General features: G+C 40.6%; 1 protein-coding gene across 2 annotated transcripts in view; it reads left to right on the top strand.

The window, feature by feature from the left end:
- The window catches only part of ZBTB7B (zinc finger and BTB domain containing 7B), a 127806-nt gene extending 103007 nt beyond the window's left edge, over positions 1-24799 (top strand). For both annotated transcript variants that reach the window (XM_053703521.1, XM_053703529.1), the window contains exon 4: positions 19702-24799. In XM_053703521.1, the coding sequence (XP_053559496.1) occupies positions 19702-20101 (400 nt within the window). In that variant the 3' untranslated portion in view covers positions 20102-24799. The remainder of the gene's footprint in view (positions 1-19701) is intronic.
- The last annotated feature ends 217 nt before the right edge of the window (positions 24800-25016 follow it).

Genomic DNA, 25016 nt, shown 5'->3' with positions numbered 1-25016 from the left:
TCCCTGGACAACCTGTCACAAGGGATGACCTTCCGCAGACCAGAGTGGGTCATTGTCACGACCGACGCCAGTCTGATGGGCTGGGGCGCGGTCTGGGGATCCCTGAAAGCTCAGGGTCTTTGGTCTCGGGAAGAATCTCTTCTACCGATAAATATTCTGGAACTGAGAGCGATATTCAATGCTCTCAAGGCTTGGCCTCAGCTAGCGAGGGCCAAGTTCATACGGTTTCAATCAGACAACATGACAACTGTTGCGTACATCAACCATCAGGGGGGAACAAGGAGTTCCCTGGCGATGGAAGAAGTGACCAAAATCATTCTATGGGCGGAGTCTCACTCCTGCCACCTGTCTGCTATCCACATCCCAGGAGTGGAAAATTGGGAAGCGGATTTTCTGAGTCGTCAGACATTGCATCCGGGGGAGTGGGAACTCCATCCGGAAATCTTTGCCCAAGTCACTCAACTGTGGGGCATTCCAGACATGGATCTGATGGCCTCTCGTCAGAACTTCAAAGTTCCTTGCTACGGGTCCAGATCCAGGGATCCCAAGGCGGCTCTAGTGGATGCACTAGTAGCACCTTGGACCTTCAAACTAGCTTATGTATTCCCGCCGTTTCCTCTCATCCCCAGGCTGGTAGCCAGGATCAATCAGGAAAGGGCGTCGGTGATCTTGATAGCTCCTGCGTGGCCACGCAGGACTTGGTATGCAGATCTGGTGAATATGTCATCGGCTCCACCATGGAAGCTACCTTTGAGACGAGACCTTCTTGTTCAAGGTCCGTTCGAACATCCGAATCTGGTCTCACTCCAGCTGACTGCTTGGAGATTGAACGCTTGATCTTATCGAAGCGAGGGTTCTCAGATTCTGTTATCGATACTCTTGTTCAGGCCAGAAAGCCTGTAACTAGAAAGATTTACCACAAAATTTGGAAAAACTATATCTGTTGGTGTGAATCTAAAGGATTCCCTTGGGACAAGGTTAAGATTCTATCCTTCCTTCAAGAAGGATTGGAAAAAGGATTATCTGCAAGTTCCCTGAAGGGACAGATTTCTGCCTTGTCTGTGTTACTTCACAAAAAGCTGGCAGCTGTGCCAGATGTTCAAGCCTTTGTTCAGGCTCTGGTCAGAATCAAGCCTGTTTACAAACCTTTGACTCCTCCTTGGAGTCTCAACTTAGTTCTTTCAGTTCTTCAGGGGGTTCCGTTTGAACCCTTACATTCCGTTGATATTAAGTTATTATCTTGGAAAGTTTTGTTTTTGGTTGCAATTTCTTCTGCTAGAAGAGTTTCAGAATTATCTGCTCTGCAGTGTTCTCCTCCTTATCTGGTGTTCCATGCAGATAAGGTGGTTTTACGTACTAAACCTGGTTTTCTTCCAAAAGTTGTTTCTAACAAAAACATTAACCAGGAGATTATCGTACCTTCTCTGTGTCCGAAACCAGTTTCGAAGAAGGAACGTTTGTTGCACAATTTGGATGTTGTTCGCGCTCTAAAATTCTATTTAGATGCTACAAAGGATTTTAGACAAACATCTTCCTTGTTTGTTGTTTATTCCGGTAAAAGGAGAGGTCAAAAAGCAACTTCTACCTCTCTCTCTTTTTGGATTAAAAGCATCATCAGATTGGCTTACGAGACTGCCGGACGGCAGCCTCCCGAAAGAATCACAGCTCATTCCACTAGGGCTGTGGCTTCCACATGGGCCTTCAAGAACGAGGCTTCTGTTGATCAGATATGTAGGGCAGCGACTTGGTCTTCACTGCACACTTTTACCAAATTTTACAAGTTTGATACTTTTGCTTCTTCTGAGGCTATTTTTGGGAGAAAGGTTTTGCAAGCCGTGGTGCCTTCCATCTAGGTGACCTGATTTGCTCCCTCCCATCATCCGTGTCCTAAAGCTTTGGTATTGGTTCCCACAAGTAAGGATGACGCCGTGGACCGGACACACCTATGTTGGAGAAAACAGAATTTATGTTTACCTGATAAATTACTTTCTCCAACGGTGTGTCCGGTCCACGGCCCGCCCTGGATTTTTAATCAGGTCTGATAATTTATTTTCTTTAACTACAGTCACCACGGTATCATATGGTTTCTCCTATGCAAATATTCCTCCTTAACGTCGGTCGAATGACTGGGGTAGGCGGAGCCTAGGAGGGATCATGTGACCAGCTTTGCTGGGCTCTTTGCCATTTCCTGTTGGGGAAGAGAATATCCCACAAGTAAGGATGACGCCGTGGACCGGACACACCGTTGGAGAAAGTAATTTATCAGGTAAACATAAATTCTGTTTTTTTTACTTACCTGATTAATTCATTTCTTTCAAGGTGGTGAGAACCCACAAGTCCACACCCTTGTTTTTTTGTTTTTTTTCCTTCATCACAACTTTTTCTCCTGGTCCTTTTATGGCTCTTATTCATTTTACTTAACTCACTTGCTTGGCTATACATTAGACTGTGGTGTTGGATTGGTGGGGTTTGGGACTCTTTGCCTCCTCCTAGTGGTAGAGAAGGGTAAATCCCATGAGTAATAAATTGAGGAATCTCACCATCATAAAAGAAATTAATTTATCAGGTAAGTATAAATTATGTTTTTGACTAGACTGTCCCTTTTAAAGGAGCAGTCAACACTGTAGATTTGCATAATCAACACATGCATGATAAGAAGACAATGCAAAATGAGTAGTAGATTTTTGTTAAATAAATTGCAGTTATGTCTATTTCCACTCCCCCTGTATCATGTGATAGTCATCAGCCAATCACAAATGCATATACGTATATGCTGTGAATACTTGCACATGCTCAGTAGGAGTTGGTGACTCAAAAAGTATAAATATAAAAATACTGTGCACATTTTGTTAATGGAAGTAAATTGGAAAGTTGTTTAAAATTGCATGCTCTATCTGAATCATGAAGTTTAATTTTGACTGGAGTGTCCCTTTAAGTTCGTATAAAGTGTTTGGTTTTGCAGTTATCTGTTGAAGCCGGTTAAGTAAAGATATATGTAGTAGGATTAGCCTCAAGTATTCAGCAGTGCATATTTCCAATTCTGAGAATTAGAAAATGCACATTTTTTTAGAGCTAAATTACACGAAAAGGGGGAAAATTTAAAGTATATTGCAAACTTGCACATAAATTATCATTTTATATAAAAATCTCAATGTATTTACTGTCCCTTTTAAGTATTGGATTGATACAATCTTTTTAGTGGTTGCACATGATAGCTGCTCCTATGACAGCTGACCTAACTAATGGAACCCACCTTTAGAAAGCTATGGTGGTGGTGGTGGGGTGGTAAACTGTCCTTTTACATTTTTTTGACTAGGCTGACACTATCCTAAAATGGATACACCTTTTACCATTGATTCTAGCTTTAAATGACCACTAAATACAGCGGAATCGCATAAATGCATAGTAAAAATACAATGCAATAGCACTAAATTTCAAATAAGCAGTAGATTGTTTTCTAACTCTTTCTCCCCCCCCCCCCCATACTGGCTCCCTGTATCATGTGACAGCCATCAACCAATCACAGGCTAGTATACGTATAACCTATGAACTTGTGCAGATGCTGCAAAACTTGATCATAGAAATACATTGGAAAGTCGCTTAAAACTTCATGATCTATTTGAATCACGAAAGTTTAATTTTGACTTTTAGGAGATCAAGAGAAAAAATGGGTTAGGAAAGTTCTTTACATAAGAATACATGATCCTTGCACTTTAATTTTTGTCTCTCTTGAAGAAAGGAAGGAAAAACAAAGTGCATTAGGTATTAAAGGGATAGGAAAGTCAAAATTAAACCTACATGATTCTGATGGAGCAGGTCATTTTAAGACACTTTTTTTAAATTCACTTCTATTTTCAAATGGGCTTTGTTCTCTTGGTACCCCTTGTTGAAAAAGAATACTCACATATCCTACACTAGTGGGAGCTAGCTGCTAATTGGTGCCTGCACTTATTTTGTCTTTTGTGATTGGCTGACTAGATGTGTTCATCTAGCTGCCAGTAGTACGATGCTGTTCCTTCAGCAAAGGATAACAAGAGAACAAAGCTAATTTGATAATGGAAGTAAATTGTAAAGTTGTTTAAAATTGTATGTTCTATCCAAATCATGAGAGGAAAATTTGGGGGTTTTCTGTCCATTTAAAGGACATCAGTGGAAAAATGACTTGCTCTAATTTATAAGAGCATGTAATGTAATATTAAGCCTATCAACCGTACATTACTGTGTGTTAAACCCCTGCAAAGGGTCAATCCCCTTAAAAGGGACATGAAACCCCAATTTTTCTTTTATGATTCAGATAGAGCATACATTTTTAAACAACTTGCCAATTTACTTCTATTACCAATTGTGCTGTATTCTTTGTATCCTTTATTGGAGCAGCAATGCACTGCTGGGAGCTAGCTGAACACATCTGATAAGCCAATAAGAGATGTGAAGCTACTGATCAGCAGCTAGCTCCTGGGTCTACCTAGTTATGCTTTTTCAACAAAGGATACGAAAGAACAAAGCAAATTAGATAATGGAAATAAAGTGAAAACTTATTTAAAATTGTATGCTCTATCCGAATTATGACAGAAAAAAAATTGGGTTTCATGTCCCTTTAAAGCGACATTAAAAATGTAAACTACAAGATTATGAACCTTCATATATAAGAATAATTTTGCAATGAAAACTGCAACGTTTTATTTTGTTAAATGAGTATATTGTTTAATGTTTGTTCTGGGGGACAGGGAAATCAGTTAAAAGAACAAAGGAACCCCTGCTAACCAATCACAAACTAATATTCAGATATAGCACAAACTCTGTGTGCACATGAGTAGCCTGCCTCTTGTATTTCCTTAGGAAGGTTTAGCACTGATTCATCTTAGTTACTATGGCAAAGAATGATTTTCCTATCATGATTGCTGATGCAAAACTGATAATCCACCTTTATAAAAGAATGTGACACCATAGAAGCTTAGGGAGTTAGGGAAAAGTAAACAAAAGCTCACATAAATTGCCTAAAAGTATTAACCCAAGCCAACCTGGGAGAAAGTGAAACAAGCACAAGTTTTAGATATATTTTACAGCAAAAGGCTGCAAAATAAATAATGAATGTGTATGCAATAATGTTTCACTTGAAATAATGAAACACTGTATGCATTGTTGAAAAGTCAAGTTTATTAGTCCTTTAACATCTTGTTTACTACCTTCTTTTAAAAAAAAAAAAAATTTAGCCACTGATGGTTTGTTCTTTAGCCAGACAACAGAAATGTCTCGTAATTTCAAGGTGTACCATCCCTTTAATTATACTACAGGTTTTTTTTTATTCCAGGATTTTCTTTTAGGCTTTATTTAGTCTGCTTTCTAGAAGCTTCCAGGAATATCAAATCTGATTTTCATTTTAGTCCTTTATTTTGGTTCCAGAAAGCACATACAGCTTCTCTGGCTAACTTCAGTCTTTTCTACAATCATTGTGGCAGTTAAACTCAAATTTCAATTTAGTCTTAGTTTTAGTCGTATTTTAGTCATCTGAATTGTTATAGTGTTAGTCTAGTTTTAGTCGACCTAAAGGGACGGTCTACACCAGAATTATTGTTTAAAAAGATTGATAATCCCTTTATTACCCAGTCCCCCTAGTTTTGCATAACCAACACAGTTATATAAATACACATTTTTACCTCTGTGATTATCTTGTATCTAAGCCTCTGCAAACTGTCCCCTTATTTCAGTTCTTTTGACAGACATCCATTTCTCCAACATTGGTGTGTCCGGTCCACGGCGTCATCCTTACTTGTGGGAACATCTCTTCCCCAACAGGAAATGGCAAAGAGTCCCAGCAAAGCTGGCCATATAGTCCCTCCTAGGCTCCGCCCACCCCAGTCATTCTCTTTGCCGTTGCACAGGCAACATCTCCACGGAGATGGTAAAGAGTTTTTTGGTGTTTAAATGTAGTTTTTTATTCTTCTATCAAGTGTTTGTTATTTTAAAATAGTGCTGGTATGTACTATTTACTCTGAAACAGAAAAGGATGAAGATTTCTGTTTGTGAGAGGAAGATGATTTTAGCAGACAGTAACTAAAATCGATTGCTGTTTCCATATAGGACTGTTGAGATGAAGTAACTTCAGTTGGGGGAAACAGTTAGCAGACTTTTCTGCTTAAGGTATGACTAGCCATATTTCTAACAAGTCCATGTAATGCTGGAAGGCTGTCATTTCCCCTCATGGGGACCGGTAAGCCATTTTCTTAGTCAAGCAAACAGAATAAAGGGCTTAATATGGGCTATAAAACTGGTAGACACTTTTATGGGCTAAATCGATTGCTTTATTTGGACATTTTATACATGTTTATGCTGATAATTCACATTTATAAACTTGGGGAACGTTTTTTAACGGCAGGCACTATGTTAGACACCTTTTCCAGTCAGGGAGGGCCTTCCCAGTTGTAGGCTGAGCCTCATTTTCGCGCCATTACTGCGCAGTTGTTTTTGAGAGCAAGACATGCAGATGCATGTGTGAGGATCTGAAAGTAGCTGGAAAAGTTTCTAGAAGGCGTCATTTGGTATCGTATTCCCCTCTGGGCTTGGTTAGGTCGCAGCAAAGGCTATAGCTGGGACTGTATAGGGGTTAAATTTGTAAACGGCTCCGGTTCCGTTATTTTAAGGGTTAAAGCTCTGAAAATTGGTGTGCAATACTCTTAATGCTTTAAGACACTGTGGTGAAATTTTGGTAATTTTTGAACAATTCCTTCATACTTTTTCACATATTCAGTAATAAAGTGTTTCTGTTTAAAATTTAAAGAGACAGTAACGGTTTCTTCTGTTAAGTGTGATCAGTCCACGGGTCATCATTACTTCTGGGATATTAACTCCTCCCCAACAGGAAGTGCAAGAGGATTCACCCAGCAGAGCTGCATATAGCTCCTCCCCTCTACGTCACTCCCAGTCATTCTCTTGCACCCAACGACTAGATAGGAGGTGTGAGAGGACTATGGTGATTATACTTAGTTTTATATCTTCAATCAAAAGTTTGTTATTTTAAAATAGCACCGGAGTGTGTTATTACCTCTCTGGCAGAGTTTGAAGAAGAATCTACCAGAGTTTTTGCTATGATTTTAGCCGGAGTAGTTAAGATCATATTGCTGTTTCTCGGCCATCTGAGGAGAGGTAAACTTCAGATCAGGGGACAGCGGGCAGATGAATCTGCATAGAGGTATGTAGCAGCTTTTATTTTCTGACAATGGAATTGATGAGAAAATCCTGCCATACCGATATAATGTCATGTATGTATACTTTACACTTCAGTATTCTGGGGAATGGTACTTCACTAGAATTACACTGTAAGAAGTACATAAAGCTGTTTAATAACTAGAAATTATGTTTAGCGTTTTTGCTGGAATGTAAAATCGTTTTCATTTGCTGAGGTACTGAGTGAATAAATGTTTGGGCACCATTTTTCCACTTGGCAGTTGCTTAATCTTTTTCTGTCAGTTTCTGTTCTCTCTCACTGCTGTGTGTGAGGGGGAAGGGCCGTTTTTTGGCGCCTTTTCTATGCATCAGTTATTTCAGTCAGCAGCTCATTGTATTCCCTGCATGATCCGGTTCATCTCTACAGAACTCAGGGGTCTTAAAACTTATTTTGAGGGAGGTAATTTCTCTCAGCAGAGCTGTGAGAATTATAGTTGACTGTGATAAAAAACGTTTATTCTGTAATTGTTTCCTGCTTTCAGAATTTGTTATCTTTGCTATTGGGATTAAACCTTTGCTAAAGTTGTGTTGTTTACAAGGATTGAGGCTATAACTGTTTCAATTTATTAATTTTCAACTGTTATAGATTTTCTGTGCTTCTTAAAGGCGCAGTACGTTTTTAATTGAATTGTATTCCAAGTTGCAAGTTTATTTGCTAGTGTGTTAAACATGTCTGATTCAGAGGAAGATACCTGTGTCATTTGTTGCAATGCCAAAGTGGAGCCCAATAGAAATTTATGTACTAACTGTATTGATGCTACTTTAAATAAAAGTCAATCTGTACAAATTGAACAAATTTCACCAAACAACGAGGGGAGAGTTATGCCGACTAACTCGCCTCACGTGCCAGTACCTGCATCTCCCGCTCGGGAGGTGCGTGATATTGTAGCGCCGAGTACATCTGGCCGGCCATTACAAATCACATTACAGGATATGGCTTCTGTTATGACTGAAGTTTTGGCTAAATTACCAGAACTAAGAGGTAAGCGTGATCACTCTGGGGTGAGAACAGAGTGCGCTGATAATATTAGGGCCATGTCAGACACTGCGTCACAGGTTGCAGAACATGAGGACGGAGAACTTCATTCTGTGGGTGACGGTTCTGATCCAAAACTGGATTCAGATATTTCATATTTTAAATTTAAACTGGAAAACCTCCGTGTATTACTAGGGGAGGTGTTAGCGGCTCTGAATGATTGTAACACAGTTGCAATACCAGAGAAAATGTGTAGGTTGGATAAATATTTTGCGGTACCGACGAGTACTGAGGTTTTTCCTATACCTAAGAGAATTACTGAAATTGTTTCTAAGGAGTGGGATAGACCCGGTGTGCCGTTCTCACCCCCTCCGATATTTAGAAAAATGTTTCCAATAGACGCCACCACACGGGACTTATGGCAAACGGTCCCTAAGGTAGAGGGAGCAGTTTCTACTTTAGCTAAGCGTACCACTATCCCGGTGGAGGATAGCTGTGCCTTTTCAGATCCAATGGATAAAAAATTAGAGGGTTACCTTAAGAAAATGTTTGTTCAACAAGGTTTTATATTGCAACCCCTTGCATGCATTGCGCCGATCACGGCTGCAGCGGCGTTCTGGATTGAGTCTCTGGAAGAGAACATTAGTTCAGCTACTCTGGACGACATTACGGACAGGCTTAGAGTCCTTAAACTAGCTAATTCATTCATTTCGGAGGCCGTAGTACATCTAACTAAACTTACGGCAAAGAATTCAGGATTCGCCATTCAGGCACGCAGGGCGCTGTGGCTAAAATCCTGGTCAGCTGATGTTACTTCTAAGTCTAAATTGCTTAATATACCTTTCAAAGGGCAGACCTTATTCGGGCCCGGGTTGAAAGAGATTATCGCTGACATTACAGGAGGTAAAGGCCATGCCCTGCCTCAGGACAAAGCCAAATCTAAGACTAGACAGTCTAATTTTCGTTCCTTTCGTAATTTCAAAGCAGGAGCAGCATCAACTTCCTCTGCACCAAAACAGGAAGGAGCTGTTGCTCGCTACAGACAAGGCTGGAAACCTAACCAGTCCTGGAACAAGGGCAAGCAGACCAGGAAACCTACTGCTGCCCCTAAAACGGCATGAATTGAGGGCCTCCGATCCGGGATCGGATCTAGTGGGGGGCAGGCTTTCTCTCTTCGCCCAGGCTTGGGCAAGAGATGTCCAGGATCCCTGGGCGCTAGAAATAATATCTCAGGGATACCTTCTGGACTTCAAATACTCTCCTCCAAGAGAGAGATTTCATCTGTCAAGGTTGTCAACAATCCAGACAAAGAAAGAGGCGTTTCTACGCTGCGTACAAGAGCTCTTGTTAATGGGAGTAATCCACCCAGTTCCACGATCGGAACAGGGACAGGGGTTTTACTCAAATCTGTTTGTGGTTCCCAAAAAAGAGGGAACTTTCAGACCAATCCTGGACTTAAAGATCCTAAACAAGTTCCTAAGAGTTCCATCGTTCAAGATGGAGACTATTCGGACAATTTTACCTATGATCCAAGAGGGTCAGTACATGACCACTGTAGATTTAAAAGATGCTTACCTTCACATACCGATTCACAAAGATCATTACCGGTACCTAAGGTTTGCCTTCCTAGACAGGCATTACCAGTTTGTGGCTCTTCCATTCGGATTGGCTACAGCTCCAAGAATCTTCACAAAGGTTCTGGGTGCTCTTCTGGCGGTACTAAGACCGCGGGGAATCTCGGTAGCTCCATACCTAGACGACATTCTAATTCAAGCTTCAAGCTTTCAAACTGCCAAGTCTCATACAGAGTTAGTACTGGCATTTCTAAGGTCACATGGATGGAAGGTGAACGAAAAGAAAAGTTCACTCGTTCCACTCACAAGAGTTCCCTTCCTGGGGACTCTTATAGATTCTGTAAAAATGAAGATTTACCTGACAGAGGACAGGTTAACAAGACTTCAAAGTGCTTGCCGCACCCTTCATTCCATTCAACACCCGTCAGTGGCTCAATGCATGGAGGTAATCGGCTTAATGGTAGCGGCAATGGACATAGTACCCTTTGCACGCCTACACCTCAGACCACTGCAACTGTGCATGCTAAGTCAGTGGAATGGGGATTACTCAGACTTATCCCCTTCTCTGAATCTGGATCAAGAGACCAGAAATTCTCTTCTTTGGTGGCTTTCTCGGCCACATCTGCCCAGGGGGATGCCATTCAGCAGACCAGACTGGACAATTGTAACAACAGACGCCAGCCTTCTAGGTTGGGGTGCCGTCTGGAATTCTCTGAAGGCTCAGGGACAATGGAGTCAGGAGGAGAGTCTCCTGCCAATAAACATTCTGGAATTGAGAGCAGTTCTCAATGCCCTCCTGGCTTGGCCCCAGTTGACAACGCGGGGTTTCATCAGGTTTCAGTCGGACAACATCACGACTGTAGCTTACATCAACCATCAGGGAGGGACACGAAGCTCCCTAGCTATGATGGAAGTATCAAAGATAATTCGCTGGGCAGAGTCTCACTCTTGCCACCTGTCAGCAATCCACATCCCGGGAGTGGAGAACTGGGAGGCGGATTTCTTAAGTCGTCAGACTTTGCATCCGGGGGAGTGGGAACTTCATCCGGAGGTCTTTGCCCAAATACTTCGACGTTGGGGCAAACCAGAGATAGATCTCATGGCGTCTCGACAGAACGCCAAGCTTCCTCGTTACGGGTCCAGATCCAGGGATCCAGAAGCAGTCCTGATAGATGCTCTGACAGCACCTTGGGACTTCAGGATGGCTTACGTGTTTCCACCCTTCCCGATGCTTCCTCGATTGATTGCCAGAATCAAACAAGAGAGAGCATCAGTGATTCTAATAGCACCTGCGTGGCCACGCAGGACTTGGTATGCAGATCTGGTGGACATGTCATCCTGTCCACCTTGGTCTCTACCTCTGAAACAGGACCTTCTGATACAGGGTCCCTTCAAACATCAAAATCTAACTTCTCTGAAGCTGACTGCTTGGAAATTGAACGCTTGATTTTATCAAGACGTGGGTTTTCTGAGTCAGTTATTGATACCTTAATACAGGCTAGGAAACCTGTTACCAGAAAGATTTACCATAAGATATGGCGTAAATACCTATATTGGTGTGAATCCAAGGGTTACTCTTGGAGTAAGGTTAGGATTCCTAGGATATTGTCTTTTCTACAAGAAGGTTTAGGAAAGGGTTTATCCGCTAGTTCATTAAAGGGACAGATCTCAGCTCTGTCCATTCTGTTACACAAACGTCTGTCAGAAGTTCCTGACGTCCAGGCTTTTTGTCAGGCTTTGGCCAGGATTAAGCCTGTGTTTAAAACGGTTGCTCCACCATGGAGTTTAAACCTTGTTCTTAATGTTTTACAGGGCGTTCCGTTTGAACCCCTTCATTCCATTGATATAAAGTTGTTATCTTGGAAAGTTCTATTTTTAATGGCTATTTCCTCGGCTCGAAGAGTCTCTGAGTTATCAGCCTTACATTGTGATTCTCCTTATTTGATTTTTCATTCGGATAAGGTAGTTCTGCGTTCTAAACCTGGGTTCTTACCTAAGGTAGTTACTAACAGGAATATCAATCAAGAGATTGTTGTTCCTTCTTTATGCCCAAATCCTTCTTCGAAGAAGGAACGTCTACTGCACAACCTGGATGTAGTCCGTGCTCTAAAATTTTACTTACAGGCAACTAAGGAATTTCGACAAACGTCTTCTCTGTTTGTCGTTTACTCTGGGCAGAGGAGAGGTCAAAAAGCTTCTGCTACCTCTCTTTCTTTTTGGCTTCGTAGCATAATTCGTTTAGCTTATGAGACTGCTGGACAGCAGCCTCCTGAAAGGATTACAGCTCATTCCACTAGAGCTGTGGCTTCTACTTGGGCCTTTAAGAATGAGGCCTCTGTTGAACAGATTTGCAAGGCTGCAACTTGGTCTTCGCTTCATACTTTTTCCAAATTTTACAAATTTGACACTTTTGCTTCATCGGAGGCTATTTTTGGGAGAAAGGTTCTTCAGGCAGTGGTTCCTTCTGTATAAAGAGCCTGCCTATCCCTCCCGTCATCCGTGTACTTTTGCTTTGGTATTGGTATCCCAGAAGTAATGATGACCCGTGGACTGATCACACTTAACAGAAGAAAACATAATTTATGCTTACCTGATAAATTCCTTTCTTCTGTAGTGTGATCAGTCCACGGCCCGCCCTGTTTTAAGGCAGGTAAATATTTTTTAATTTATACTCCAGTCACCACTTCACCCTTGGCTTTTCCTTTCTCGTTGGTCCTTGGTCGAATGACTGGGAGTGACGTAGAGGGGAGGAGCTATATGCAGCTCTGCTGGGTGAATCCTCTTGCACTTCCTGTTGGGGAGGAGTTAATATCCCAGAAGTAATGATGACCCGTGGACTGATCACACTACAGAAGAAAGGAATTTATCAGGTAAGCATAAATTATGTTTTTGTTTTAAAACGTTTTTTGTGCTTTATTGACAAGTTTAAGCCTGTTTAACATGTCTGTGCCTTCGGATAAGCTATGTTCTATATGTATGAAAGCCAATGTGTCTCCCCATTTAAATTTGTGTGATAATTGTGCCATAGCGTCCAAACAAAGTAAGGACAGTACTGCCACAGATAATGAAATTGCCCAAGATGATTCCTCAGATGAGGGGAGTAGACATGATACTACATCATCTCCTACTGTGTCTACACCAGTTTTGCCCACGCAGGAGGCCCCTAGTACATCTAGCGCGCCAATGCTTATTACCATGCAACAATTGACGGCTGTAATGGATAACTCCATAGCAAATATTTTATCCAAAATGCCTACATATCAGAGAAAGCGCGATTGCTCTGTTTTAAACACTGAAGAGCAGGAGGGCGCTGATGATAATTGTTCTGTCATACCCTCACACCAATCTGAAGTGGCCATGAGGGAGGTTTTGTCAGATGGGGAAATTTCAGATTCAGGAAAAAATTTTCAACAAGCTGAACCTGATGTTGTGACATTTAAATTTAAATTAGAACATCTCTGCGCACTGCTTAAGGAGGTGTTATCTACTCTGGATGATTGTGACAACTTGGTCATTCCAGAGAAATTATGCAAGATGGACAAGTTCCTAGAGGTTCCGGTGCACCCCGACGCTTTTCCTATACCCAAGCGGGTGGCGGACATAGTGAATAAGGAGTGGGAAAAGCCCGGCATACCTTTTTGTTCCCCCCCCTATATTTAAGAAATTATTTCCTATGGTCGACCTCAGAAAGGACTTATGGCAGACAGTCCCTAAGGTCGAGGGGGCAGTTTCTACTCTAAACAAGCGCACTACTATTCCTATCGAGGATAGTTGTGCTTTCAAAGATCCTATGGATAAAAAATTGGAGGGTTTGCTTAAGAAGATTTTTGTACAGCAAGGTTACCTTCTACAACCCATTTCGTGCATTGTTCCTGTCACTACAGCAGCGTGGTTCTGGTTCGAAGAACTAGAAAAGTCGCTCAGTAGAGAGACTCCATATGAGGAGGTTATGGACAGAGTTCACGTACTTAAGTTGGCTAACTCTTTTATTTTAGATGCCGCTTTGCAATTAGCTAGATTAGCGGCGAAAAATTCAGGGTTTGCAATTGTGGCTCGCAGAGCGCTTTGGCTAAAGTCTTGGTCAGCGGATGTGTCATCCAAGACAAAATTGCTTAACATCCCTTTCAAAGGTAAAACTCTATTTGGACCAGAATTGAAAGAGATTATCTCAGACATCACTGGGGGAAAGGGCCACGCCCTTCCACAAGATAAGCCTTTCAAGGCCAAAAATAAGTCTAATTTTCGTTCCTTTCGCAATTTCAGGAACGGACCGGCCTCTAATTCTGCATCCTCTAAGCAAGAGGGTAATGCCTCACAACCCAAACCAGCCTGGAAACCGATGCAAGGCTGGAACAAGGGTAAGCAGGCCAAGAAGCCTGCTGCTGCTAACAAAACAGCATGAAGGAGTAGCCCCCGATCCGGGACCGGATCTAGTAGGGGGCAGACTCTCTCTCTCTTTGCTCAGGCTTGGGCAAGAGATGTTCAGGATCCCTGGGCACTAGAAATAGTTTCTCAGGGTTATCTTCTGGAATTCAGGGAACTACCCCCAAGGGGAAAGTTCCACATGTCTCACTTATCCTTAAACCAAATAAAGAGACAGGCGTTCTTACATTGTGTAGAATACCTGTTAAAGATGGGAGTGATACACCCAATTCCAATAAAGGAACAAGGAATGGGATTTTATTCAAATCTGTTCGTAGTTCCCAAAAAAGAGGGAACTTTCAGACCGATTTTGGATTTGAAGATCCTAAACAAAATTCTCAGGGTACCATCGTTCAAGATGGAAACCATTCGAACGATTCTACCCACTATCCAGGAAGGTCAATTTATGACTACCGTGGATCTAAAGGATGCGTACCTACATATTCCTATCCACAAAGAACATCATCAGTTCCTAAGGTTCGCCTTTCTGGACAAACATTACCAGTTTGTGGCCCTCCCATTCGGGTTAGCCACTGCTCCAAGGATTTTCACAAAGGTACTAGGGTCCCTTCTAGCGGTTCTAAGACCGAGGGGCATTGCAGTAGTACCATACTTGGACGACATTCTAATACAAGCGTCGTCCCTGTCAACAGCAAAGGCTCATACAGACATCGTTCTGGCCTTTCTCAGATCACACGGATGGAAGGTGAACATAGAAAAAAGTCTCAGTCAACAAGAGTTCCCTTCTTGGGAACAATAATAGATTCCTTAGAAATGAGGATTTTTCTGACAGAGGTCAGAAAGTCAAAACTTCTAAGCACTTGTCAAGTTCTTCATTCTGTTCCACGTCCTTCCATAGCGCAGTGCATGGAAGTAGTAGGGTTGATGGTTGCAGCAATGAACATAGTTCCTTTTGCACAAATTCATCTAAGACCATTACAACTGTGCATGCTCAAACAGTGGAATGGGGACTATACAGACTTGTCTCCAATGATTCAAGTAGATCAGAAGACCAGAGATTCACTTCGTTGGTGGCTGACCCTGGACCATCTATCCCAGGGAATGAGCTTCCGCAGACCAGAGTGGGTCATTGTCACGACCGATGCCAGTCTAGTGGGCTGGGGCGCGGTCTGGGAATCCCTGAAAGCTCAGGGACTATGGTCTCGGGAAGAGTCTCTTCTCCCGATAAACATTCTGGAACTAAGAGCCATCTTCAATGCTCTCAGAGCTTGGCCTCAGTTAGCAAAGGCCAGATTCATAAGATTCCAATCAGACAAAATGACGACCGTTGCGTATATCAATCATCAGGGGGGAACAAGGAGTTCCCTGGCGATGAAAGAAGTGACCAAAATAATTCAATGGGCGGAGGATCACTCCTGCCACCTATCTGCTATCCACATCCCAGGTGTGGAAAACTGGGAAGCGGATTATCTGAGTCGTCAAACATTCCATCCGGGGGAGTGGGAACTCCACCCGGAGATCTTTGCCCAACTAACTCAATTATGGGGCATTCCAGACATGGATCTGATGGCGTCTCGTCAGAACTTCAAGGTTCCTTGCTACGGGTCCAGATCCAGGGATCCCAAGGCGACTCTAGTAGATGCACTAGTAGCACCTTGGACCTTCAACCTAGCTTATGTATTTCCACCGTTTCCTCTCATTCCCAGGCTGGTAGCCAGGATCAAACAGGAGAGGGCCTCGGTGATCTTGATAGCTCCTGCGTGGCCACGCAGGACTTGGTATGCAGACCTGGTGAATATGTCATCGGTTCCACCATGGAAGCTACCTTTGAGACAGGACCTTCTTGTTCAGGGTCCATTCGAACATCCAAATCTGGTCTCCCTCCAGCTGACGGCTTGGAGATTGAACGCTTGATTCTATCAAAGCGTGAGTTTTCAGATTCTGTGATAGATACTCTGGTTCAGGCCAGAAAACCGGTAACTAGAAAGATTTACCATAAAATATGGAAAAGATATATCTGTTGGTGTGAATCCAAAGGATTCCCATGGAATAAGATAAAAATTCCTAAGATTCTCTCCTTTCTACAAGAAGGTTTGGAGAAAGGATTATCTACAAGTTCTCTAAAGGGACAGATCTCTGCTTTATCTGTCTTACTACACAAAAGACTGGCAGCTGTGCCAGATGTTCAAGCATTTGTTCAGGCTCTGGTTAGGATCAAGCCTGTTTACAGACCTTTGACTCCTCCCTGGAGTCTAAATCTATTTCTTTCAGTTCTTCAAGGGGTTCCGTTTGAACCTTTACATTCCATAGATATTAAGTTACTATCTTGGAAAGTTTTGTTTTTGGTTGCTATTTCTTCTGCTAGAAGAGTTTCAGAGTTATCTGCTCTGCAGTGTTCTCCGCCCTATCTGGTGTTCCATGCAGATAAGGTGGTTTTGCGTACTAAGCCTGGTTTTCTTCCAAAGGTTGTTTCTAACAAGAATATTAACCAGGAGATAGTTGTACCTTCTTTATGTCCGAATCCAGTTTCAAAGAAGGAACGTTTGTTACACAATTTGGACGTAGTCCGTGCTCTAAAATTCTATTTAGAGGCTACAAAAGATTTCAGACATTTGTTTGTTGTCTATTCTGGTAAAAGGAGAGGTCAAAAAGCGACTTCTACCTCTTTCCTTTTGGCTTAAAAGCATCATCCGATTGGCTTATGAGACTGCCGGACGGCAGCTTCCTGAAAGAATCACAGCTCACTCCACTAGGGCTGTGGCTTCCACATGGGCCTTCAAGAACGAGGCTTCTGTTGACCAGATATGTAAGGCAGCGACTTGGTCTTCACTGCACACTTTTGCCAAATTTTACAAATTTGATACTTTTGCTTCTTCGGAGGCTATTTTTGGGAGAAAGGTTTTGCAAGCTGTGGTGCCTTCCGTTTAGGTAACCTGATTTGCTCCCTCCCTTCATCCGTGTCCTAAAGCTTTGGTATTGGTTCCCACAAGTAAGGATGACGCCGTGGACCGGACACACCAATGTTGGAGATTTATGCTTACCTGATAAATTACTTTCTCCAACGGTGTGTCCGGTCCACGGCCCGCCCTGGTTTTTTAATCAGGTCTGATGAATTATTTTCTCTAACTACAGTCACCACGGTACCATATGGTTTCTCCTATATTTTTCCTCCTGTCGGTCGGTCGAATGACTGGGGTGGGCGGAGCCTAGGAGGGACTATATGGCCAGCTTTGCTGGGACTCTTTGCCATTTCCTGTTGGGGAAGAGATATTCCCACAAGTAAGGATGACGCAGTGGACCGGACACACCGTTGGAGAAAGTAATTTATCAGGTAAGCATAAATTCTGTTTTTAGCCAATCAGAGCTGGCTCACTGGAACTCCAAGTGCGTGAGCACAGTGTTATCTATATGACACACAAAAACCAACACTCTCTAGTGGTGAAAAACTGTCAAAATGCCCTGAGAGAAGAGGCGGCCTTCAAGGACTTAGAAATTAGCATATTAACCTCCTAGGTTTAGCTTTCAATTAAGAATACCAAGCGAACAAAGCAAAATTGGTGATAAAAGTAAATTGCAAAATTGTTTAAAATTACATTCTCTATCTCAGTGATTTTTAACCTTTTTTTGCCGTGGCACACTTTTTTACATTAAAAAAATCCTGTGGCACACCACCATCCCAAAATTTAAAACAAATCACACATTGTAGCCTAATACAGCATATATATATATACACATACACACAAACACACACATACTGTATGTATTGTGCTGTTATGCCATGCCTCCTACAAACTACCCCGGCACTGGGAGTAAAAAACAAGCAAAGTTTAAAAAAATATGTCACACTGTTGTCAGTCTGCCGTGGCACACCTGAGGATCTCTCACGGCACACTAGTGTGCCACGGCACACTGGTTGAAAAACACTGCTCTATCTGAATCATGAAAGTTTATTTTGGTCTAGACTGTCCCTTTAATCTAAGGGGTTTAGTTAAAGTTTAATGCATTATTTAAGCATTTCTCTATAATTTCCAAACTCATTATATACTCCAGGAGTAAACATAACACCTGTTATTATTTATGGCATTAAAGTTTAAGCATACAGTACAGACACAGATTTAGCTGTTGTGATATGTAACATCTTTATTAAACTTACAATTAAATAAATCAAAGTTTCATGAACAAACAGAAGTGCAACTTTAAAATATAAAAAAACAAACTGTAAACTGTATTGGCTGTAACGCCACTGCACATATTACCCAATATAAATACTTATGAAAGTTTTCTGTTAATAATTAAAACAAGTATCAAGTAACTCAACACAACAAAAAGTTTCTGCAGCTAGCACAGGCACAGCATAACTTAAAGCTATGCTTATTTCTATAGGAAGAATCGATTGATTGTTTAGAAAAAATTTCTGCAACAAAATTAACACTGCTCTAGAACTTTCAAACTCATTATATACTCCTGGAGTAAAGGTTTATTAACCTGTTTTTATTTATGGTATTAAGGTTTGAACATGCAATACAGATTTAACTGTTGTATTATATAACATGTCTTATTTTTTTATTTTTTTTTACAAAAGAGCAGTAATTAGATATGGATTGATTAGAACACCTTGCATAAAGTGTTAATTTTTACAGCAAATTTTGATTTAGTTTTAATCAGTCTCTTGACTAAAATGGCATTTTAGTTTCAGTCTTATTTTAGTCATCAGAATTTCTTTAGTTTTATTCTCATTTTAGTTTTAGATGACAAAATTAACACTGCAATAAAGAAGACAACAAATTTAAAGGTTAGAGCTCTACAAGGGCTATAAATAGCTGATTGAACAGTTGTTCAAGACAACTATTTAGTCGTCTTCTCTTTACTGTGTTTTACCAGAGATTTCCATGATCATCTGGATGGATGGCAAGTGAGGGGGTTGCACCCTCCTTGAATTTTAAGACCTACAATATGCCTGCTTGAACGTGTGTGTCTTATGCGTGGTCTGTTTTCCAGAGTCCTGTTTGGGAACAATACTTCTTTTACCCTTCTGTCTTTAATGTACTAACTTGCAGAAAGATGAGGGGTCCATACAGTCCATAGACTTCTGTGAGCTTTTTCCTACCACAAGCAAGGACAGACTGTACTCACTAAACATAATAGAACTTTTAGAAGACATTTTATTTTAGACTCCCCCCACTTTTTGCTTTTTCCCCCTTCCAAAACTCCCAAGTCTTCTCTGATGGCACCCTCTCTACTTGGGGTTTCCATAGGTGTTCATTTCTCTGTAGGCCCCTCCTTGCTATATGTTAATATTTACTGTGCCCCATTTCCCTTTTTTATTTTTTACTTTTTTTTTTTTTTTCTGGGTCCCACCTGGTTATTATTCACTGTATCCTATAACCTCTTCCAGTACACCTTTCCATTGAGCTCTTCTATTTGTTATGTCTGTCATGCCCATTCCTTATTTTGGCTTCCCTTCTATATCTTATATTAGGATCACCTTTCCCTTTTTTGCACTACAATCACTAATGTCTTGTGTAATTTATCTCACCTTCTTAGGAATGATAAGCTAAAGATCCACATGCGGAAGCACACTGGGGAGCGCCCATACTGTTGTGAGCACTGCAACGCTCGTTTCCTGCATAGTTATGACCTGAAGAATCACATGCACTTGCACACTGGGGACCGGCCCTTCGAGTGTTCACTGTGCCACAAGGCCTTTGCTAAGGAGGACCACTTACAACGCCACATGAAAGGGCAGAACTGCCTTGAGGTCCGCACACGTCGTCGGCGCAAAGAGGAGACGCCTACCCAGGTCATAGTTCCTCCTTCTGGGATCGATTTGTCTAATGGGAAGATTGATGACCTCCACCTCTCCATGTTGCGTTACTGGGGGATTCAAAGGCCTCATTCTGAGGGAGCAAGCCCTGAGGGTCCCCTTGTCGTAGACCCTTCATAGCACCTTTTCCTATTAAATTGAGCTCCACCTATGCCCTCCCCTTCTCAGTGAGAATCTGAGATACGGACTATGGTGGACACCATTCTGTTTAGTCAATTGCAGCACTTGTGCTAAACCCTTCTCTGCCTCCCCACAGGAGTCCAATACCTGCTCTCATGTTCCCCTGCTGCACTGTGAGAATCCCTCTGACATTATACGGTTATGATGTCATAACTGCTAAGACTGGACCACAAGACTTTGGAATTAGCTGAATGCAGCAGAAATGACTATGGGGAATGTGGGTGGCAAGAGTTGTGGTTTTCATTTTGTTTTTTTGTTGTTTTTTTTTTTAAGCCTCAGGGATCACGAATGCAGTCTCTCCCAGATGTGGCATCTCGTTCCAAATCTGCTTCTCCTTAACCTAGGATAAAAAAGATAATTTTGCTATTTTTTATTGAATATGAGATAAATAATATATACAGTATGTATATAGAGATCAAGATCCACATAAATATATCTATATATTAGGAGTATATATAAATATGCATAGAATTTAAGGCTAACCGGAAGCAATAATTATTTTATAATCCTGCTGTTCTCCTTTTTGGGAGGGTATATTGTACTGTACCCCTCGCTTTCCTCTTCTATGGTGCTGTGCCTTCACTGACCCCTACCGCCTCCCTTATACACATCTTCTTTTAGGGTCTTCCCTGTGCTTTGCTTCAGAGTATTTGGGTACGGGAGCTGGATCTGTTTACGTTTTAGTAAAGACTTGGCTTAGTTGCTGCTGAAGATTTCTGTGTATGTCAACAGTGTAATATGAAGAAGAGATTTACTTTGCAATATACAGAGCAGAAAAGTAACTTCTAATCCTTTCATTTAAAATACCATTTTATGGGGGCAAAAAAAAATTACTTTCACCTTTCATCGTTTTGTGTAGAATTAATGCAATAGCCCAACATATAATAAAAACAGTGTAGTGCTGGACTTCATCAAATAATGCGTTTTTTTCTTTGTTTTTCTTTTAAATATTTTCTCAGCATACAAAAACTGCATATTTCTTTTTGAGCTGCATAATGTTCACCTATAAATTGCCTTTTAAAGGAATATCAAATACTAAATAAATGTTATAAGTATAGTAATTAAAGGTTATCTCTATCCTGAGTGCTGCCATAGCTTTTAATGCATTCTAGTATTGACCTTTTTTGCACATGTGCAGTGACTTTCCTTCAGATACCTGCAGTGAGACCTAGGTTCCAAAATGGCAGCGCCCATAATTACAGGGAATTACATGAAATGTGTTTAATGTCCCTTTATTACATTCTATAGATATATAGTTGATAGCAAAATGCAGAATCTAGCAGACTTTACCCAATTTAAATAGCAGTCATCGGAGAAATAGGCTTTATGAGTTCATTATCAGTGTTTAAATAGGCAAGTGCATCAATAGTATAATTTCAAAGGAAAGAAAACTCTGAAATAGATTTTAAATGTCATGGGTTTTTTTTAGTTTTTAGTGACAGGTATATGTTTGCAGTGTTCGTTCATTGCCCCTTTCATCTTTATTCTCACAGTTTGTGCTAACGTGAATAGGCCAAACTCTAAACAAAGTTTAAAAGGGACATTACACTCAAAATACATTTTTATAAGTATAGTATAGAGGTTATTACCCACCTCCCTGTAGTCATTGGTGCTACCATGTTAAACTCTATATCCTTTACTACATTCCAGTGTTGACCTGTTTGCACATGTGCAGCAATTCTCCTTCAGATACCTGAAGTAACCTAGGTTCCAAAATGGCAGCACCCATAATTAAGAGGGAGGTGCATGAAATGTATTTAGTGTTTAATGTCCCTTTTAAAGGACCTTATTGATGTCAAGTAGAGGGATTATAGCTCTCGGGTTATTAATGTTTGATAGATTTCACATTCATAACAGATTTGTAACATGGTTACTTTATAGCAATATAAGCTAATATGCATTTACCAATCCACTCTCAACAGCTGATAGCCGATAATTTAATATATTTTAAAAAGAAATCTGTGTTGCAGAGAGACTTTGTAATTTTACACACAGATCATGTGCAATGGGGATGTAAAATAGTTCAATTTAACTGCCTTAGGGACACAAAGCGCACAATCTCCTTGGAGTTTCCGGGCTTTATCATGTTATATGCTAGGAAACACTGTCATTGGTGCACACTGATGATGCACTAGTTAAGTACTGGAATAAGCCATCAATAGGAGCCTTAAAAGGAGAATTCTTGCATTTTGGGGACTTTCCTTGGTTTAGGGGTATGTGCAACATTACATTTTTAGTTTGCACTGAATAAAATAGCAGGCTTGGGAATACGGAATGTTCGTTAGTTTAATTCCTAGTTCCATATCTTGCTGTATGTAAGTAAAGTGCCTTATTGCTTTGTTTAGTGGTATTTATTTTAATAATTTTAGGGTAAAGTTAATTTTTACCTAATGCTGTTTTATAAATAAAAAGTACATTAACCATATACCCCTTGTCTGCATGCTGCTCTGTATAATGATGCAGAATATCTGTCTACACATCCAGCTCTCCGGTACCCTATTTCAATGAAGCAAAAGCCGCATGTAACACTCCCTACAATAAGAAAACCATTCATTGTGTCCAGACAACAGTGAAAGCAAGGCAAGAATCACTGTAGCAGTGTAAAAAAAAATAACCGCTGTCCAGGCTGAAATGTATAATGTAGCAAGAGCACTGCTTGCACTTTTAGTTTTCAATGGCCACTAATTCCTTCCTAAACTGTGGAGTCTCTGGGAGGTGATATGCATTGTGTAAAACTCAGCCTTCACTTTCCAAGCAAGTAATGTTTGTGTGCGATAAAGTGTATAGTATATATTTATTAATCAGATTCTTCTTTATGGACCAAGATTGTGCAGGAAGTGCTTGTAACATACGCTGAGCGTTGTGTGCTACGTGAATCTAATATGTATAACACGGAAGTGTGGGGGAGCTGTATGATCCCCTGTGTTTACGAACGAATGGGGAGGGGTCTTAGTGAGTGTCTGGGTCACTTGCACCACATCCCTCAACCCTTATTCCATTTTAAAGTAGATATTTTTTTTTATATATATATATAAAATGTTTTTGGGTAAAAAAAAATGCCACATTTTCCAAGGTGTCTATGGGCCTTTGTGGCTTTTTTTTATACCATGCTTTGGTCATTGCCCTGATGGCTTCATGACTAAAGGTTGGAGGAGTTAAATCAAAATATCAACTTGAATTGCCAAGCCTGTGGCAAGTCTAGTCCAGTTACTACTACTACTGAAACTAGTAAATGACGCTTTCCCATGTTCAATCTCACGCCACGTGGATAAGAGGGTGCAGAGTGTAGTATCCACCTTGGTCCTGTATTGTGATGCTTGTCCAATAAGACCTGGGGATTCAATTGGGATTTGAGGGACCCATGCACATATAAATGGTTCTACCTTGTTTTGTACATAGTTTTCTGTAATATGTAAATAACTTTTATTCTTTTCTTTTTGGGGGTTCTCTGTGTGTGTGTGGGGGGCAAGGTAGGATCTGAATCTGTCTATTCCAAAGCCATATTGTGGGGATAGGGCTGTAAATGATTACGTTCTCTTCTCAGATTAAGATGGTGCATTCCTCTCTGCACGACTCTTAAGCTCTACCTTATATTGTATCCCAGTTTTATTATCCCAGCTTAGCATGAAATGCTGCATTTAAACAAAACCTTGAAAATGTAATGCCTCAACCTCTGTAATTTCATCTTCCTTTTTCATCAAATGTAGAGGGAAGGGATCATTATATATGTCTGTGTGTCAGCGAACATAAAAGGGATTTTTCCTTCAAGGAAGATTAATTTAAATTACCAAAAATCCATTTTTTTTTTAATTTTATTTTTTAAATTGTTTTAAATTTTATGGATTTCAGATAACCACATAACATCTATTGATTTGGCTGTTTTCCTCTGTGACTTGTATAAAATTCACACTATCTATAAATGAAGTTAAGTGATCTGATGGTTTAACCAGCGCAGTATATCTGCATCATGTAATAGTGCACAGTATGTGTAAAAGGTGAAAAATTTCCCTCTTTTTCATTATTATATATTATATAATATATTTGTTTAATTTATTAAGAGTATTTAAAGTGAGTTACATTTTAACTTTTAAAAGAGATTTTGGAAACTATATTAAAATGAGCCTTTTCTTTCAATTTTATTGAAAGTGCGATATTTGAGAGACTTCTTTTACGCTACTGATACACAGACTCCTAATTATATTAAATATGAATATTTTATTGTATATAACATGTCTGTAGAGTTACAGGTACATATACTGTTGGCATGTTGTGTACATGAACACAGAATGTCAGGGCCAAAGCTCCTGGGGGAATGCAGCAGTGGGATTCTAAGGTTTTTGTCCCTCCCTCATGGTGACACTTATCTCTGTCCTTGCACTAATAAGTTTAACCCTTGCACTGCTGAGGGGGGTATACATTGCTCTGCACAAGCAACCTGTGTGTGGGGAGGGTGATTGGATGAGAGGAATGCTTTCCCCTATTGAAAACACTTTTTACTTGAACTTGTACACTGGTGTGAAAAGAGGGAAAGAGATTAATTTAATTTTTATTTTATTTTTTGCTTTTTATTTTGTTGCTTTTTTTTTTATGAAGGTTGGATGGAAAAAAATGGAACAATAAAATGTGTTGGAAACAAAACTGTGTCTGTATCTTTCGGTGTGTTACTTAATGTAAAGACAATACTAATTCTCTTTTCTTCTTAAATGGAAAGAGTCCATTATGCATTCATTACTTTTGGGAAATAAGAACCTGACCACCAGGAGGAGGCAAAGACACCCCAGCCAAAGGCTTAAAGGGACAGTATACTGAGAAATAGTTTTTCCATTAATGTGTTTACAATTGCTTTTTTTACCAA

This window comes from Bombina bombina, chromosome 1, assembly GCF_027579735.1.
Source record: "Bombina bombina isolate aBomBom1 chromosome 1, aBomBom1.pri, whole genome shotgun sequence".
Taxonomy (NCBI): Eukaryota; Metazoa; Chordata; class Amphibia; order Anura; family Bombinatoridae; genus Bombina; species Bombina bombina.
The sequence above is the reverse complement of the archived record's forward strand: the minus strand, read 5'-3'. Positions and strand labels throughout refer to the sequence as shown.